We start from the raw sequence: 19,809 nt of genomic DNA on the forward strand, positions 1-19,809 counted from the left end.
AATCGTCACGTTTAGTCCTTTGAATATGATATCCTACCGCTACGTTGGATATGATAAAACCTCACTGCAACGGCTAGAAATCACTATTAGTGTCCTAACATTATCAAAAAACATTTTGCAATGGCTGAAGATGTAAAGACTGGTTGCCAGGTATCACATGGTGGCAGCACTTGACGGCCCAATTTTGATTGTTGGTTCGAGTCCTGGTACTTTTCATATTTTTATTTTGAATCTACCAGTGTAGTCCTTCTAAAATCGATTTTATTTCGCGATATGATTTCATATTTATCAGTGTAGCCTGCAATGAATTCACCTGAGAGTCTTGAACTCGACAACAAAGTGATGCCACCCGGCACCAGTCATTACTTCCGTTAGCTGCTTCGAGCGTTATCGCTAGATTTGTGATTTTTGGTAGTTTTTTGACATTTCTAGTAATCCTTAGCGTTCAAAGTGAGGTTTTATCGAATTCAACACATTGTCAGGATATCATACTAAAAGGATTATGCGTGCCTATGTATAGTAAGTAAAATATCGCTAACTAAAAACTTGAAGCGAGAGATTTTTATTGCAAATGAACTAGAACATGGCGGATTTAGGTTCCAATTTCCGGTTCTGACTAGCGCCATCAAACGAGTTATTCAAGAACTTGAATTTGTCGATATCCCGTATTGATTTTTGGTGCACCAGTGCTTATTTTGGTGAATAAAACGTGCGTTTGAATATGATGTTGTTTAAGCAATACTTTTTGCATATAGAAAACACCAAACAGGTGAACTAGTATTGTTTAGGCCACACCAAAAAAAAACCAGTGGGGCAATCAATCACCAAAAATGGAAAAAAGATTTTGGGTATACTTTTGAAAATGGGCTAGGTCGCCGTAAATAATTTTTACTGGACCAAAATTTTAGTCAGGAATATGATTAACAACTAGTAGACCACAATACTAGAAGGAAATTGAGGTGTTTGTAAAATTACCTACAAACAAACTATATTCTGAACATATTTCAAGGAATTCCTGGAATTTTATAATCCAAGGTCGCCATCATGTCCGATTAGCAAAGTTATATCAGCATGGCTGCATCATTTCCAGAATCAAATTGTTAAATCCGATGTAATAAGATATTTTGTTATGATAATCTGAGTGCCGACATCACGATTTGATTGAAAAGAAAAAAATATTTACAAGACATTTACAAGAATCAAGAGTTTCGTTGTCGGTCGGCCGCATATATATTTTTGAAAAAAGTTATTACACCCAAAATTTTGAAAAAGGGTCGGTAGGCATTTATATTTTATTCCGAAAATAATTATTTAAAATGGGGAAATATCAGGTCGGTCGGGCCTGAGAAACAGGTTTTTCTTTTGGTGTGGCCTTATGATATAATTAATTGTCATTCTTTGTGTGATGTTATGGCTTGTCCGTAGTGATCCCGTGTAAGCATGGGCATCGTGTGCAATGGGAAGCAGAGCGTTTTGCTTGCTCGCCATCACTCTATGCGCGATGGAGTCGGTCTTGGTCTTACTGGCGGAATAGTTGGCAAAGTGGCTGGCGCAGTACCGCAGCTCTGACTCGGGTTCCCGATTCGGATCATTTCTGTAATAGGGACCGAATCTACTCGTACCATATGTATTACATCCCTATATCCTTATCTGATAAAATTTGAACTTTGTCAAGCATCTCATATCTCAGAAGGCTGTGGTAAACCTCTTGGCCCATGGGCAATTATTAGGATTTACTATCTGTTGGCCCTTGAAATGCAAGCCATTCGCTAGAGTCAATTCTTGCCTAAATGCATAATAAGCAGGAGCATCCCATAGTCAGTAACCTGTCTGTGGTTTAGTTTCATGATCGATATTTTCACAAACTACAGTCAGGAATGGGAAGGTCATTTTTCAATGAAATCTTCGTGAGTCAATTTGACTCGCGAGTAATTTGCCTGGCATTTTCTGGTCTTTTGAGATATCTGTCTAATTTTTGTTGTAATCAACGCACGACAGATTTGTACTTTGTTTGATACCTATAACACCTCACCTGACGATCTTAATCCATGTGCAAATGGGCCTTAAAGTGAGAGTAAATTTCCGTCAATTCAATTGCGGCCATTTTGAAAACTTGTGGAGGGTGCTGGCACCTGTGGACTGAGGCCAGGACAACAGCACAAACTAATAAAACGAAACGACGAAATAGAAAAAATTAAGAAATCAACACTATTTCACATTTTTCTTCATCCAGAATTTATGATTTCATTATTTATCATGGAAAGCACGAAAGATTTGAAATACATGTTGGAAAACCATCAAAAATAAAAATTGTCGTTTCGTCTTGGAAGTTTTATATAAATCCTTGTAGGTCACCTTGGTTATCATGCCATATGTATGCAATACAGAGAAATGGTGGCCAATGGCGGAATTTGAGGAGAAATTACATGATTTCTCAAAATAATGTTGATTAATCGCTCAAAACATTCATAAATTTTGAATATTTCGAAAGGTACCTGTGTTAGTTTGTGAATTAGGCCATTATTTGTGGACTGAAGTGAATAGAAAGTATATTTTGTGTTAGTTTGTTCAACCATGTTTTGGCCCTTGTCATCCCTAACGTTGGTATAAGCCCATCCGATTATAAAAAGCTTACCACCAACGATTAGGTAACTAACTAGAGCATCCCAATGCAATTGCAAATTGACCCCGATTTGGTGTGGTGGGGATACCACGTCCCATCTAAATGGGCCTTCACTGTCCTGACTACATGGTCGCCTACGATCTCCATCGCCTTCCTGCGGTAGTGTATACCCACAAAGTCATTGTCAGCTAGGTCAGGGTGGTCGATATGGGTGAAACCTGCTCTTACTGAGTCGACATTTATGCGGTCCGTCATGTATTCGTGAACTACATAACATTTCAGGGCAGCATGATCCGTGCATACCAGAAATGGTTTGCCCAGAAGGTAGTTTCAGAAGTAAATGATCATGTCGACCTCGGTTTCAGTTTCATACCCGCAGCCCAGAAACATGAGAAAACCTCAGCCAATTTGTCAAGGTGAGATGTAAGGTCTGCCGATTGGACGATAACATCATCCAGGTAAATCAGGGCAGTCTTCCAGGAAACTCTAACCAGGGCCATAGACATCAGGCAAGTGAAACATGCCAGCATGTTGGTCACACCAAAAGGCATCACATTCCACTCATACATCTTATTCTCCAGAAAAACGCAGTCTTGTATTTATCCTCCTCTTTGGTGGGAACCTGCCAATATCCACTAGTCAGATCAAAGGTAGAAAACCAAGACGAACCAGACAAGTTCTTAAGCAGGCCATCTATAAGACCGAGCGGTGGACTATCCTTGATAGTACAATCGTTCAGCTTCCTATAGTCACAACAAAGTCTAAGGTTACCGTCAGCTTTACTTGCAAGTACAATTGGGCTTGCCCAAGCAGTACTGGAGGGGCGAATTAGGGCGTGCTCCAGTATAGCTCTCCAGTGTACCCCTCAACAAATTCCCGACGACCAGGGGAAGTCTCCATGGTTGCTGTTTTCCCGGCTTTGAATCTCCTGTTGAGGCTGGGCACGTTTAACTACTCTAGTAGGGACTCAAAGTGTTGCCCCCACCAGGCGGAACAATGTCCCGTTTACAACTCCCATTGGCAACCGTAAGAATCTCCACAGACTGCAGTAGGTTGAAACAGCCAATTGGCTCACCATGCCTGACCCTTAGCGGCGCGTCCGAGAAGTTTGCTATCCTTACCCCGTTGTATCCTGTTGTTCTGCGGTGTGACCAAGGTCTTACCCGTGCAGAATTGAGTACGCTTACTCCCCTCAATCATACTCGGCATGGAATTGTTTTGACCAAACCTTTTCTTTAAGTGGCCGGCAACCACCATCTCACTAATCAGCGAAAATTCGACAACAGCTTGGGAATTGAGAATTCTGTTGAAGGGGTATCTCACTCAGGCCCCACTGCAGCACGTGGCGTGAGAAATCCAGAACACAGTTATGATGCAGAAAGAAGTCATTACCCAGCAAACAGTCTTCTGAAATCTCGTCGGTACAAACCATAGGTACCTGAAATTTCAGACTGACAGGGCCTGCCCATTTGCTGTAGTAAGGTTCCCAACTATCCCGACTCAGCCCCTAGGCTGGCTTCCCACACTGAAGATCTAAGAATGGTACCGAGGCCCCAGTATCCAAGAGGATCAATGCTGTTGCCCTCGTGTTAACCAAACCCGCAACTTAAAGCCCAGTGTCCTGGACGCAAACGTGGTGAGTTTCATGGTCATTGGGTTTTGCATATGGTCAGCAGGGGGTGTTGAATAGTTGAATAACTTAATTATACCCTATTGTTAACTAGGCATATTTTATCATAATCAATTACCAAAATCATAGCTGCTGACATGTTCTATGATTGTGGTGAGTTTCAAGGTCATTGTTTTTGTATATGATCACCAGGGGGTGTTGAATATTGAAATTGTTAGATCGTTGAGCATTTGAAACAACTTCCCAAGTGGACATGGTGTCCCTGGACCCCGAGTTCCAGTGTCAAGTCAATTTCTCTGAGTAATCTTTCTCTTTTTTTGGTATCTGTTATACTGAAAACTATTTGATCATGAAGCATTGAGTCATGTAGGTCACCAAAACTGCAGGTTTTTGCGTTTAGCCTCAATTCTGTATAAAACAAGTCGAAATATTCTCCAGATTTTTGGAGATGGCTTCGGAATATGTAGCGTTCCTAAGTTTCATTCTTTTTAGGAGAACAGTATTTGCCTTATTGATTGCCTTCGAATCAATTCCCCGATCACCGTCTGTTATATCGAATGTGTTGTACAGATCAGTTGCCGCCTGGCCAGCCACCGTGAGAAACAGCACGATTTTTCTCTTATTGGAAAAATCATTGGTCTCAATGGATCATATACAGTTCGAACCGTTGCTTAAATTTCTCCCAGTTATGGTTCACATTACCCTCTAGCACCAACGGGTCTGGATGTTTAATCGCATCCATTGTATCGTCTTATTTTTTGGGAATTACATTCCTGGTACCATATAAACAACTCGTTTATGGTGTTTTAAGATGGCCGACGCCTTTATTTTCCATCCTGCATCCTTCAAGTGTATTCATAGATGGCGCGTTGATATTGAGGTTGCTAGGTGACGCCAGCGTCGGTAAGCTGAAGAGAAATTCTGCTCCGTGGATTTTGCACTGTTTCTTAGGTTTTTCACTTGTGTACAGTAAATGACGCAGTAAATTATTGAAACACTAAGACTGCTGATCCAGTACTGCATGAGTGCGTGAGTGTTATAATAATGCCTGTACCGCTGATAGTGCTGTATGTTCATGCTGATTTTAGGATTACTGGAAAACAAAATGGCGGATTTCTAGTCATCACATGGCAACAACAAACACTGCGCCTCAGCTTATTCGTAGTAGCAGAAATCAGTGAGAATATACTTCCACACCAATTTCTAGATCAAATGATCCGAGTTTAACACTTATTAAAACACAAGAAAATAGGCCTACCGATAAAGCAAGGGCACCTGATGGTAGTGATAATACAGATCACTATCTCATTATGGGTTGAACAGTACAGGCCCTACATCTAAACAGTATTACATCAACATAGACCGAGTAAAGAATTCGAACATTTCTTGGATTTTAGTGAGATTTTTCGTGGATTTCACTTATTAAAACACAAGAAAATAGGCCTACCGATGAAGCAAGGGCACCTGATGGTAGTGATATTACAGATCACTATCTCATTATGGGTTGAACAGTACAGGCCCTACATCTAAACAGTATTACATCAACATAGACCGAGTAAAGAATTCGAACATTTCTTGGATTTTAGTCAGTGGATGGTAAACCTGAAATAAGTGAACACATTCAGTCGTATTTTCATATTTATAACTGATAAATATGAAGATAATATTGGGTCGATATCCACTACACATATACCATAACGGCTCTAAGAGTAATTTATACTTACGTTCACAAATCGCACCTTTTAAATCATCTGAAATTGTTTGAAATGGAACCAAATCACGATAAATTCAGATGTTTTTAATCGTCGCACCTAGAGAAGATGGCTCCAGAAACAATTAAGTACACAATTTGATTATCCGGGATTATAACGGCGAGAAGAGGCCGTACTAACATGGCGGACTATTCACTATGCCGCTAATTTGCGCTGTTTAGAGGCTTACAAGGACTAAAGGGTGAGGGTCTGATGAAAAACCTGCGCAGGTCAATGTGGCGTAGTGTACTTGTGATACAACATGGTTTTGCCGACTGCAAACATAATAGGACGTAAGTTGCGGTAGTTAATATCCTTCTAGTAACATCCAGAACGAAAAAGAGAAAAAATGTCACTACAATAATACAGTTTCTGCGAAAGCAGCAGAAACTCTAATAATCAGTGCAATTACAATAGGGTTTCTGGGAAAGCAGCAAAAATCCTAATAATAGTAATAAATATAGCTGCAAAGCACCGATAACGGGTTTTCTGCACAGTCTTAGAATCATGTTCAACGGTCAACACTGTTTAATAGAAGGAAGGTAGACAAAAGTGGAAAAAGGAGCATTTCAATATTTCAATATGGTGTTGTATAAACTCTAGTTTATTAACCTTCTAACACTTCCAACATTGTTTTCCAGATTACAAATGTAAATCTAGTGAGTACCAGTGTGAAAACAGAATGTGCATCTCTAGCCACAAAAAATGTAATGGTCTCAAAGATTGTCCAAAAAATGAAGATGAAAGATATTGCTTTAATGATGAAAATGAAAATAGAATTCATGGTGAAAATGGAGGAGGAAGTTATTCAAATGGTAATCTATCCGGCAATCATGAATGTTTGTCTTGATACGTAGTTTTCATGTGCATTTTATTAGCCCACTTGGTACTTTAGTCTCAGCGGGCTATTGCGTTCACTTTTTGTCCGTCGTCCGTCCGTCAGTCCGTAGTCGGAATCCAGTTGCGAAGTTTTGAAGATGCTTTAATGTAATGTATTGATATTTTGGTTACACATGTATCTACCCTAGACACATCTTCAGCCCAAAAACTGGCCCGGTCAGAATCAAGATGGCTGACTAGCAGCCATTGTTGTTCGCCAAGTCAGCACGTTTTACACATTTTCAAATTTTTTAAGGGAAATTTTGAAGTTGCTTTGGTCAATTACCTTGATCTTTCGTATATATTTGAATCCCCCAAGGGCCCATCAGCATAAGAAATATTGGGTCGATTGGACTCAAGATGGTTGTCCAATGACCTTTTTAGTGCCCAAAAATGTCAATTTTGGCCTGAATTGTGAGTCCTGTAGCTTCCTACTGGTTTGCCATTTCTCATTGCATTTTGTGATGGGTATTCTTTGGAAATGGATGCTTTATACCGTAGACTGGTATTTTTGATCAGCCAATTATGGTGCAATTGGTGGCCATCTTTACTCATTCGTATGTGGGAAAAAGTTTTAGCCCACTTGGGACTTAAGTCCCAGCGGACTATTGCGTTCATTTTTCGTCCGTCATCCGTCCATCCGTAGATGGAATCCTGTTATCTTGGGAAGTTCTGAAGACGCTTCAATGTAATGTCTTGATATTTGGGTTACACATGTATCTACCCTAAACACATGTTCAGTCCAAAAACTGGCCCTGTCGGAATCAAGATGGCTGATTGGCAGCCATTGTTGTTTGCCAAAATCAGCACTTTTACACATTTTTGAACTTTTTGAGGGAAATTTTGAAGACGCTATTATTAATTAGCTTGATCTTTCGTATATATTTGAATCCCCCAAGGGCCCATCAACATATGAAAAATTGGGTCGATCGGACTCAAGATGGCCGTCCCATGACCTTTTTAATGGCCAAAAATGTAAATTTTGGCCCAAATTCTGAGTCCTGTAGCTTCCTACTGGTTTGCCATTTCTCATTGCAATTTGTGATGGCTATTCTTTGGAAAGGGATGCTTTATACCTGAGACATGTATTTTTGATCAGCCAATTATGGCGCAATTGGCAGCCATCTTGGCGTCATCAGTACTCATTCGTAGGTGGGGCAAAAGTTTTTCCTCATTATATTGATACCTAAGCATATTGTGTTACCACAATGTATTGGAAAGTTGTAGCTCATAACGTTTTCTAGTATTTTGGTGAGTTTCAAGGTCATTGCTTTTTGTATATGGCCACCAGGGGGCATTGAATAATACAATAGCTTAGTATTTCCAAATTATATTTGTACCTCCGCATATTTTGTTACCACATTCAATTGCAAAGGTGAAGCTCATGACATCGTCTATGATTGTGGTGAGTTTCAAGGACATAAGTTATTCTATATGGTCACCAGGGGGCATTTAATAGTAGAAGAACTTTGTACCCACGCATATTTTGTTACCACAATCAATTGCAAAGTTGTAGTTCATGACATGTTCTGTGATTGTGGTGAGTTTCAAGGTCATTGGGTTTTGCATATGGTCACCAGGGGACGTTGAATAGTAGAATAACTTAGTATTTCCTTATTAAATTGGTGCGTAGGGCTATTTTGTTACCGTGATCCATTGCAAAGTTGTAGTTCGTGACATGTTCGCTGATTGTGGTGAGTTTCAAGGTCATTGGGTTTTGCATATGGTCACCAGGGGGCGTTGATTAATACAAAAAACTTAGTATTTAGAGTTTTCTGTTACATCACAGAAAACCCTATTGAGATTCGCGTGTTTCTTATTATTATTATTTTATGTCACACTATTTTCACTAAAATAACAAAGGCTTTGTTACCTTGCCGCTGTTGTCGATACAATCCATATGATATCGTTCAGCTCACTGAGATCTACAAATACTCCGCGTGTTTTTTCACGAATCATAGTTACAAAAGCACTGTCGATCGTAAACATCGAAAATTTAGCCCCATTCAAAGAGCCGACATGTTTTTCGAAGTCGTCTTTCCGAAATCTACCGCACGTTTCTTGTCACGTCAATTATCAATTCAAGCATAAATTAACATATTTATTACCCAAACATTGCACATTCAGTCGCGGTTTTTAAAAACTAATTTAAACAATAGCCCTTTTCCTCATCAAATCATATTACCGATACACAGGAATTCCCGACATTCTCCGGCGGGCGAGAGTTAAAAACTTTCATGATCTACGAGATGAGAAAAAGAGAGAAAAAACAAACCTACATCAGTTTAAATTTTTACAGTCACGTTGAATCGAGACGTCTATAGTCACGAATAAACCCACAATCTCCATCCATTCCACATTGATGATCACGATTGACCATATAGATAACCAATTAAACACACGCAACACTAACTATCGCTTACTCTCCACGTTCGTCCTCTGAGGCACAAGAAGTATCATCTCTTAAGTAAATATGTCGGATACACTCCAGCGCATACCCGGCAGCTTTCCTCCTAGAGCGACGAGAGTTAATCCGGACCTGACCTACATCCTCCTGCATGTCCTGAATTTCCGGTGCTGAAACAACTGAGTTCAATTCACAATTTCCAGAGGCACTAATTTCGTAATCGGCCGGTTCATCGTACCATTTGCAGTTTTAAGGGTGGCAGACCTAGGGACCCCATCTTTCCCTAGAATCACATCAGTCACAACACCCAGCTTCCACTTTATCCTAGGAGAATCATCCTGGATGTGAACTAAGTCACCCTTTTGAATTGTGATATTATAGTTACCTGATTTCAAGTAACGCTCTCTCAACGAGGTAATTTATTCAGAGCGGTACCTGCGCCATAACCTTTGAAATACACAACTCGTGTGTTTCATACGAGCAGTGAGTGTATCTCGTGTAACGAAATCAGGATCTGTCAGAAAACTAGAATCAACTCGTACATGTGGAAGGTTAACGATACACCGTCCGTAAATTAAATGGGAGGGAGTAATCGGTTCCGGATCGCCGGAATCTGATGACATGTATGTAAGGGGCCTATCGTTTACTACTCCTTCAATCTCGGTAACGATTGTGGTCAATTCAGTACTGTTTACAAGAGAACGGCCCAAGGCCTTTTTGAGGCACGTTTTAACGATTCCTACGAGACATTCCCAATAGCCGCCCATCCAAGGTGCTCTCTTAGGGATAAATTTCCAATCGACTCCTTCTTTTGACAATTCGTGAGTCAAGTGCGGGGACTCTAATAATTGTTTGATTTCAGATGAGGCAGACTCAAATGTCGTAGCATTATCTGACATCATTCTCTGAGGACATCCTCGCCTACTCGCAAACCGCCTAAAAGCGTGCATGAACATATCAACGGTCAAATTTGATACGACTTCGAGATGAACGCCCCTAGTGACCGCGCAAGTAAACAGACAAATATAAAATTTGTCCGGGTCATCTCTAACGATGATTGCACCGGTGAAATCAACACCACAAATCATAAACGGCCGAGCTTCGCATACCCGTAATGATGGTAAAGGTGGAATAGGTGGTGTCCTGTAACTTTTACCGATTACTTTTTTACAAATTACACAACGCCGTATTATCATTTTTACTACTTGTCGCGCATGAGGGACCCAATATTTCTGCCGCAAAGTCGTAACGGTCTGAGCTACCCCCATATGTTTCGCTTTTTCGTGACTGTTCCAAACGATAAGCGTTGTGAACGCATCTGACGACGGTAGAAGCGCGGGAAAACGCGTTTCCGGTGATAGATCGCAATTATGAATACGACCCACTGATCGCAAAATCTTATCTTGATCTAAAAACAATCTGAGTTGTTTAATCAAAGGATATAACCTGGCGCTTTTACTCGATTATAAACAATCAATTATGGCACTGAAATGCACAGCTTGTGTCTGTTTAACAAGCATCAACTCAGCTTTGTGTATCTCAAGAAAATGTAAAGGAGATATAATCGCTTCTCGAAATTTCAAATATCTGACAAAACGCAAAACATGTGCCATTACATGCTTTACCTCCCACAAAGAGGAATACCTTGACACGTCAACAATAGCTGGATCAAGCTCAGACTCAGACTTAGAATCAGCCACGATTAGAGATAAGCATTCCAACTCAAATGAACCACACCTTTGTATTTTAGGCCAATCATCCTTATGTGTTATCCAATCTGGACCATTCCACCACAATCCACAATTCTCAAGCGTGGAAGCATCGCAACCTTGACTCAATATATCACTCGGATTGTCATGCGATGGAACGTACATTCAGTGACCCCCTGAAACTTGTTCCTTGATGATTTTCACCCTATTTTTTATGAAAACAGGAAGTGATTTAGTTGACTTAATCCATCCAAGGGTTACCAAACTATCAGACCAGAGATATATATCTAAGTCCAATTCTGAGCTATCAACAACCTGTTTAGCGAGCTGTGATGCTACGACTGCAGCTTACAATTTTAAACGCGGTATGGAAATTGGTTTTGTCGGTGCTACTTAACTTTTGGCGAGAGCAAGATAACAGGCCAACAACTGTGGAAAACAAAGATATGCACTTGCACTGTATGCCTTCGAAGACGCGTCAGCGAAGACATGTAATTGCTGTGGACCCGAATTTGCCGCTGATATGGGCATCTACGTACACTTATCAAATCAACTGCTCATTGCAGATCTCGAATGATGGGCAACCATGAATCCATAGTGGCTGAATTGAGCGGTTCGTCCCACTCAGTGCCAAGTGTCCAAAGATTTTGCATGAAAATCCTGGCTTTAATTGTAACAGGAGCAATTAGACCTAAAGGGTTATACACTTTACTGGCATCACTGAGAATTTCTCGTTTGGTCGCAAAATTAGATGTAAATTTTAATTTTGTTGAGAAACTCAAACAACCTGTGATACAATTCCAAAGAAGTCCTAAAAACTTGATTTCCTCTGATTGATCTAAGACATTCTTGGATCTTGCATGTTCACGAGTGGAAGCGCAATTCGTAGCCCACGAACGAAGATTGAACTCGGCGTTAGACATAATATCGCGACTCTCGTAGAAGTAATGATCCATCTGATCGGAGGTGGAAAGAGAAATACCAAAATTGTCCACGTATACGTTCTTGAGCATTTGATTGGCTACAATTGTTTTGTATTGTGACAAATGTTTGATAACGGTAGTATTCAAGATGAAAGGAGATGATGAACTACCAAACAATACTACTCTAAACCTATAATGGACAAAACTGCTCTCAGGATCAGATGGATCAATTAACCAGAGAAAACGCGTGTAATTTTTATCTTCATCAGCAAGCAAAATTTGGAGAAACGCTTTTTCTAGATCTGAAGTAGCTGCATATTCGAATAGCCTAAACGGAATAAGAACAGAGATGATATCTTGCGGCAATGCAGGCCCCGGTTCTAAACAATCGTTTAAGCTACATGCTGTAGTGCATTCGCGGCAACTACAGTCATAAACAATGCGCACGGGCGTCGTAGTCGACTCGCGGAAAACCGGGTGATACGGTATATAGTGCGCGGATGAGTGGTCATTATCCTCTGCGAGTTGTACCAACTCAATAAAACCACGTAATTCTTGATCCAATATCAAATCAGAATATAAACTGAATAAATGTGGATATTTAGCTAATTTACGTGCAGTAGCACGAGTACGAGCAGAACAAATTGCGATATTCGATGGCAGAGTACCAAAATTGTCCTTCCATGGGAATGGTGCTATGTACCGACCTTCTTCATCCCTAGTGATTGTGCTGTTATACCTATGCATGAATTCAGAATCAGGACCGCCTGACAATTCAGATCTGCCTTCGGACCGGAGAGAACATACCCAACTTTAGTTTTGACTGCAACAGGGTCTAAATCAGTCAATCCCCGAATGAACTGATAATACTGGTCAGCTCCAATAAGGATTTGAATATCAAAATCCCCTCCCGATGAGCACGGGTGACTAGCAAAATTCAACTCAGCAAAAGTGGTACAATTTTGGACCTCTTCCAACGAAGGCACAATCAAAGATGTTGTGATTTTTGGTTTCACAATAAATCAACTAATACCGACTCCGATGGATCGATGCACTGAACGGAGAGTCGCACTACGTCCCATGCCCGACATTCGACAAATTGCGCACCGAACCCTGACAAATCGACAATTTCGTGCCGTATAGGCTGCAACTCAAGTAACTCTGTTAATGGTTCGGATATAAAAGATCGTTGAGCCCCATCATCAAAAACAATATTAGCGAGCGTACTTGTATTTCGATTATGTATATCAAAAACCTTAACGAGGGCAGTTTTTAAAATTACACGTTTTGCATATTTGTTAGCAGTTGTTTACCCTGATTTACTCGATTGCGCGGTCTGGGAGTATGTGGCGAACGGACGTGACTGGGCTGCGTATCAAAAACCTTATCCACTCTACCAGTTTACTCTGAAATTTGCATATTTTGAGAGTTAGTATTTGAATTGCTACTGAAATGTCCAGGACATATGCTGCTATGATGTTTACGTTTACATAACTTGCATGAGAATTTAGAACTGCACTCAGAAACACGATGTGGCCCTAAACAATTGTAACATAGTCTATGTCTTTGAACGAAAGCAACACATTGGTCGCATTTGACAAATTGAGTACACTCATTCGTAAAATGTAATTTCGACTTACAGTACGTACACATCCTTGATGAACCTGTAGGTATAGAACTGGAAGCTTTATTTTTACTAGTCGTCAACAATGCGATGGCTGATGACTCTTATTCTTTCACCGTCGTGTCTAATACTTCTAATTCATGACCAAGTAATTCTTGAATTTCTAACGAAGTGAACTTTTGATTACCGTTGAATCTGACTATGCTCACCCTCATTTCAGACGGAAATTTGTTCCAAAGTATAGAAACAAGCATATCGTTAGAAAATGTAGAATCAGACTGTGTGGAATCTTGCAATGACTCCAACGATCTTATGTGACTCTCAACATTATCCCTGAATTTTCTCATAGAAATTGAATTATTTTTTGGGGTAGGTTCTGCCATTAAAGCCTGCATATGAGCATCTTGAACTTTATGTGTTTGGCCGTAGCGAGAAATTAAAATGTCAATAGCTTGCTGATAGTTCTTATCACATAAAGTCAACCCTTCGATGCATGCTAACGCAGGTCCGGTCAGGAGGGATCGGAAATACTGAAATTTCTGCACGGTCGGAATCTGCGAATTATGAATCACTGACGAAAAAGCATCCCAAAATGACAACCATTGCAGAAAATTCCCATCGAATTTGGGTAATGCCAGTTTAGGGAGATTCGCGCTCTGCGTAACGTTCGGACCTGGTGGTGGGGAACTATTGTGCAAAAGTTCATCAATATATTGTTCATAAAACAACTTACGATCGATTGTTCCAGTGAGACTCGATTCTGCCTCCTCCGATGCAGCGTAGTACTTTTCATCGTCAGCAATGCCGTCCAGAATCTGCTTGTTGAGTTCTTGAATCTTCTCGATTCTCTGCTGCAGTAATTTTGTATTTCTCTGGATTTTCAGAAGGTCTGGACGCAGTCTGGTTCTTGAATTGACGATCTCGTCGGTGGCGTTGACCAGTTTTGTGGCTTGAGTTCTATGCGCTGCTCTATATCTCATTAACTTTTTGCTTGGTTCTGGATCTGCCATCTTCTTCAGTATTGTAAACTATTCACAAGGCTCGAGGGACCAAAATGTGGTGGCTGACTGTAACACTCTTCCTTAGGTGGCGGTGAAGAGACAGACAGAAGTCAACTCTGGTTGTTGATATATGTAGAACTGATTTTATTGCAGAATAGTAAGACTTTTATAAGCCAAGCTGTGAATGGTACAGTCACAAATTGATATACACTACTGAATTTGAATACATTTAATCCTGAAAACTCTGAATTACCAATGATATGAAAACTATTGTCAATTGAATAACAGGCTAGAGGATAAGTGGTTCGTACTACCATGAGTTTGTACTGTTGTACTTATACATTATTAATATAAATCTAACATTGAAAACCACCGAACTAATATCGATTCCCGACAAAAAGTATTAAGTATTTCGTTCAATGGAACAGAATTGTTTTCATTCAAACATTTGTCGAAAAAAATTGTTTTCGCTCAACCAAATTTTTTGCCGGGACAAAAAGGTTTTTCATTTCAACAATAACATAGCTTTTTATTCGAACACATTCTTTTGTCAGAATGAAGAAAGGTTTTGGTTCAAACAAAAAGTGTATTGTTCAATCAAACAGAATCATTTTCATTCGAACAAGATTTTTGTCGGAACATTAAGTTTTTTGTTCGAACAGATATATTGTTCGATCGAAGCGTTTTTCGTTCCAAAGAGCAAAATTCTGGTGGAACTAAATAGTCTTTTCGTTACAATGTGTAATCTTTATTCGAACAAAATAATCTTCTCATTCGAACACAAAGGTATAATCTGAACCTGAGTTTACTGTGTATCCAATATCCATATTATCCCTTTCAGGTTGAAGCTCATCTTCCATGTTTCTGACCATGAACGGAACAGCTTGTTTAGGTCGTTTTGGAAATATACTATGTCGGGTACATTTTAGATTAGATCGTTTTGGAAATATACTCTGTCCGGTACATTTCAAATTACTCTGTATATCATCTATCAGGAGAGCGAAGAGAAGACGACTGAGGATACTACCTTGGTGACTCCACTAGTTAGACCGATTTATTCCGAGATGAGACAGTTTCGTTGAATTCGGCCACCTGTTTTCGTTCAGAGAAATCTGCTGAGCCATTTGAGCGACCCATCATTGATACCGTTTCCGAATAGATTATTTAGTAATCGCTGATGTTGGACCTTATCAAATGCTTTTTTGAAATCCATAAAATTAATTGAGCCTAACAGTCCATTTTCCAGAGTCAAATAACCATCTGGTCCAGTCATCCATGGTTTCAAAGTAGGCCTCATTGACTGTTTGTCAACCGTCCTTTTATAAAACTGTTTTGACAGTTGAACAGGATTCTAACTTCCCTTCGATTTTTATGGCATGTTGCAGCTGCATCAGCTTACATGCGATCATCGACACAATATTCAGACAAGATCAAGAATAGGAACAAGGATGTGCAGAAAACCCGTTATCGCTGCTTTACAGCTATATTTCTATATTATGTTTGTACCTACCCATATTTTAGTTACCACAATCAATTGCAAAGTTGTAGCTCATGAAATCGTCTATGATTGTGGTGAGTTTCAAGGACACAAGTTATTCTATATGGTCACCAGGTGGCGTTGAATAGTAGAACTTGGTATTTACTTTTAAGATTGGTACCTAGGGATATTTGGTTACCATGATCGTTTGCAAAGTTGTAGTTCATGACATGTTCTATGAGTGTGGTGATTTTCAAGGTCATTGGGTTTTGCATATGGTCACCAGGGGGCATTGAATAGTAGAATAACTTAGTATTTCCTGATTAAATTGTTAACAAAGCATATTTTGTTATCACAATCAATTGCAAAGTTGTAGCTCATGACATCGTCTATGATTGTGGTGAGTTTCGAGGTCATTGGTTTTTGTATATGGTCACTAGAGGGCAGTGAATATTGAAAATTGAGCAGAACAAATTGCGATATTCGATGGCAGAGTACCAAAATTGTCCTTCCATGGGAATGGTGCTATGTACCGACCTTCTTCATCCCTAGTGATTGTGCTGTTATACCTATGCATGAATTCAGAATCAGGACCGCCTGACAATTCAGATCTGCCTTCGGACCGGAGAGAACATACCCAACTTTAGTTTTGACTGCTACAGGGTCTAAATCAGTCAATCCCCGAATGAACTGATAATACTGGTCAGCTCCAATAAGGATTTGAATATCAAAATCCCCTCCCGATGAGCACGGGTGACTAGCAAAATTCAACTCAGCAAAAGTGGTACAATTTTGGACCTCTTCCAACGAAGGCACAATCAAAGATGTTGTGATTTTTGGTTTCACAATAAATCAACTAATACCGACTCCGATGGATCGATGCACTGAACGGAGAGTCGCACTACGTCCCATGCCCGACATTCGACAAATTGCGCACCGAACCCTGACAAATCGACAATTTCGTGCCGTATAGGCTGCAACTCAAGTAACTCTGTTAACGGTTCGGATATAAAAGATCGTTGAGCCCCATCATCAAAAACAATATTAGCGAGCGTACTTGTATTTCGATTATGTATATCAAAAACCTTAACGAGGGCAGTTTTTAAAATTACACGTTTTGCATATTTGTTAGCAGTTGTTTACCCTGATTTACTCGATTGCGCGGTCTGGGAGTATGTGGCGAACGGACGTGACTGGGCTGCGTATCAAAAACCTTATCCACTCTACCAGTTTACTCTGAAATTTGCATATTTTGAGAGTTAGTATTTGAATTGCTACTGAAATGTCCAGGACATATGCTGCTATGATGTTTACGTTTACATAACTTGCATGAGAATTTAGAACTGCACTCAGAAACACGATGTGGCCCTAAACAATTGTAACATAGTCTATGTCTTTGAACGAAAGCAACACATTGGTCGCATTTGACAAATTGAGTACACTCATTCGTAAAATGTAATTTCGACTTACAGTACGTACACATCCTTGATGAACCTGTAGGTATAGAACTGGAAGCTTTATTTTTACTAGTCGTCAACAATGCGATGGCTGATGACTCTTATTCTTTCACCGTCGTGTCTAATACTTCTAATTCATGACCAAGTAATTCTTGAATTTCTAACGAAGTGAACTTTTGATTACCGTTGAATCTGACTATGCTCACCCTCATTTCAGACGGAAATTTGTTCCAAAGTATAGAAACAAGCATATCGTTAGAAAATGTAGAATCAGACTGTGTGGAATCTTGCAATGACTCCAACGATCTTATGTGACTCTCAACATTATCCCTGAATTTTCTCATAGAAATTGAATTATTTTTTGGGGTAGGTTCTGCCATTAAAGCCTGCATATGAGCATCTTGAACTTTATGTGTTTGGCCGTAGCGAGAAATTAAAATGTCAATAGCTTGCTGATAGTTCTTATCACATAAAGTCAACCCTTCGATGCATGCTAACGCAGGTCCGGTCAGGAGGGATCGGAAATACTGAAATTTCTGCACGGTCGGAATCTGCGAATTATGAATCACTGACGAAAAAGCATCCCAAAATGACAACCATTGCAGAAAATTCCCATCGAATTTGGGTAATGCCAGTTTAGGGAGATTCGCGCTCTGCGTAACGTTCGGACCTGGTGGTGGGGAACTATTGTGCAAAAGTTCATCAATATATTGTTCATAAAACAACTTACGATCGATTGTTCCAGTGAGACTCGATTCTGCCTCCTCCGATGCAGCGTAGTACTTTTCATCGTCAGCAATGCCGTCCAGAATCTGCTTGTTGAGTTCTTGAATCTTCTCGATTCTCTGCTGCAGTAATTTTGTATTTCTCTGGATTTTCAGAAGGTCTGGACGCAGTCTGGTTCTTGAATTGACGATCTCGTCGGTGGCGTTGACCAGTTTTGTGGCTTGAGTTCTATGCGCTGCTCTATATCTCATTAACTTTTTGCTTGGTTCTGGATCTGCCATCTTCTTCAGTATTGTAAACTATTCACAAGGCTCGAGGGACCAAAATGTGGTGGCTGACTGTAACACTCTTCCTTAGGTGGCGGTGAAGAGACAGACAGAAGTCAACTCTGGTTGTTGATATATGTAGAACTGATTTTATTGCAGAATAGTAAGACTTTTATAAGCCAAGCTGTGAATGGTACAGTCACAAATTGATATACACTACTGAATTTGAATACATTTAATCCTGAAAACTCTGAATTACCAATGATATGAAAACTATTGTCAATTGAATAACAGGCTAGAGGATAAGTGGTTCGTACTACCATGAGTTTGTACTGTTGTACTTATACATTATTAATATAAATCTAACATTGAAAACCACCGAACTAATATCGATTCCCGACAAAAAGTATTAAGTATTTCGTTCAATGGAACAGAATTGTTTTCATTCAAACATTTGTCGAAAAAAATTGTTTTCGCTCATCCAAATTTTTTGCCGGGACAAAAAGGTTTTTCATTTCAACAATAACATAGCTTTTTATTCGAACACATTCTTTTGTCAGAATGAAGAAAGGTTTTGGTTCAAACAAAAAGTGTATTGTTCAATCAAACAGAATCATTTTCATTCGAACAAGATTTTTGTCGGAACATTAAGTTTTTTGTTCGAACAGATATATTGTTCGATCGAAGCGTTTTTCGTTCCAAAGAGCAAAATTCTGGTGGAACTAAATAGTCTTTTCGTTACAATGTGTAATCTTTATTCGAACAAAATAATCTTCTCATTCGAACACAAAGGTATAATCTGAACCTGAGTTTACTGTGTATCCAATATCCATATTATCCCTTTCAGGTTGAAGCTCATCTTCCATGTTTCTGACCATGAACGGAACAGCTTGTTTAGGTCGTTTTGGAAATATACTATGTCGGGTACATTTTAGATTAGATCGTTTTGGAAATATACTCTGTCCGGTACATTTCAAATTACTCTGTATATCATCTATCAGGAGAGCGAAGAGAAGACGACTGAGGATACTACCTTGGTGACTCCACTAGTTAGACCGATTTATTCCGAGATGAGACAGTTTCGTTGAATTCGGCCACCTGTTTTCGTTCAGAGAAATCTGCTGAGCCATTTGAGCGACCCATCATTGATACCGTTTCCGAATAGATTATTTAGTAATCGCTGATGTTGGACCTTATCAAATGCTTTTTTGAAATCCATAAAATTAATTGAGCCTAACAGTCCATTTTCCAGAGTCAAATAACCATCTGGTCCAGTCATCCATGGTTTCAAAGTAGGCCTCATTGACTGTTTTTCAACCGTCCTTTTATAAAACTG

General features: G+C 39.7%; 1 protein-coding gene across 6 annotated transcripts in view; it reads left to right on the forward strand.

The window, feature by feature from the left end:
- The window catches only part of LOC141901571 (uncharacterized), a 232,547-nt gene that overhangs the window by 126,941 nt on the left and 85,797 nt on the right, over positions 1-19,809 (forward strand). For all 6 annotated transcript variants that reach the window (XM_074788894.1, XM_074788896.1, XM_074788897.1 and 3 more), the window contains one exon: positions 6,646-6,819. In XM_074788894.1, the coding sequence (XP_074644995.1) occupies positions 6,646-6,819 (174 nt within the window). The remainder of the gene's footprint in view (positions 1-6,645; positions 6,820-19,809) is intronic.

The sequence above is a fragment of the Tubulanus polymorphus genome, chromosome 3 (assembly GCF_964204645.1).
Source record: "Tubulanus polymorphus chromosome 3, tnTubPoly1.2, whole genome shotgun sequence".
Taxonomy (NCBI): domain Eukaryota; kingdom Metazoa; phylum Nemertea; class Palaeonemertea; order Tubulaniformes; family Tubulanidae; genus Tubulanus; species Tubulanus polymorphus.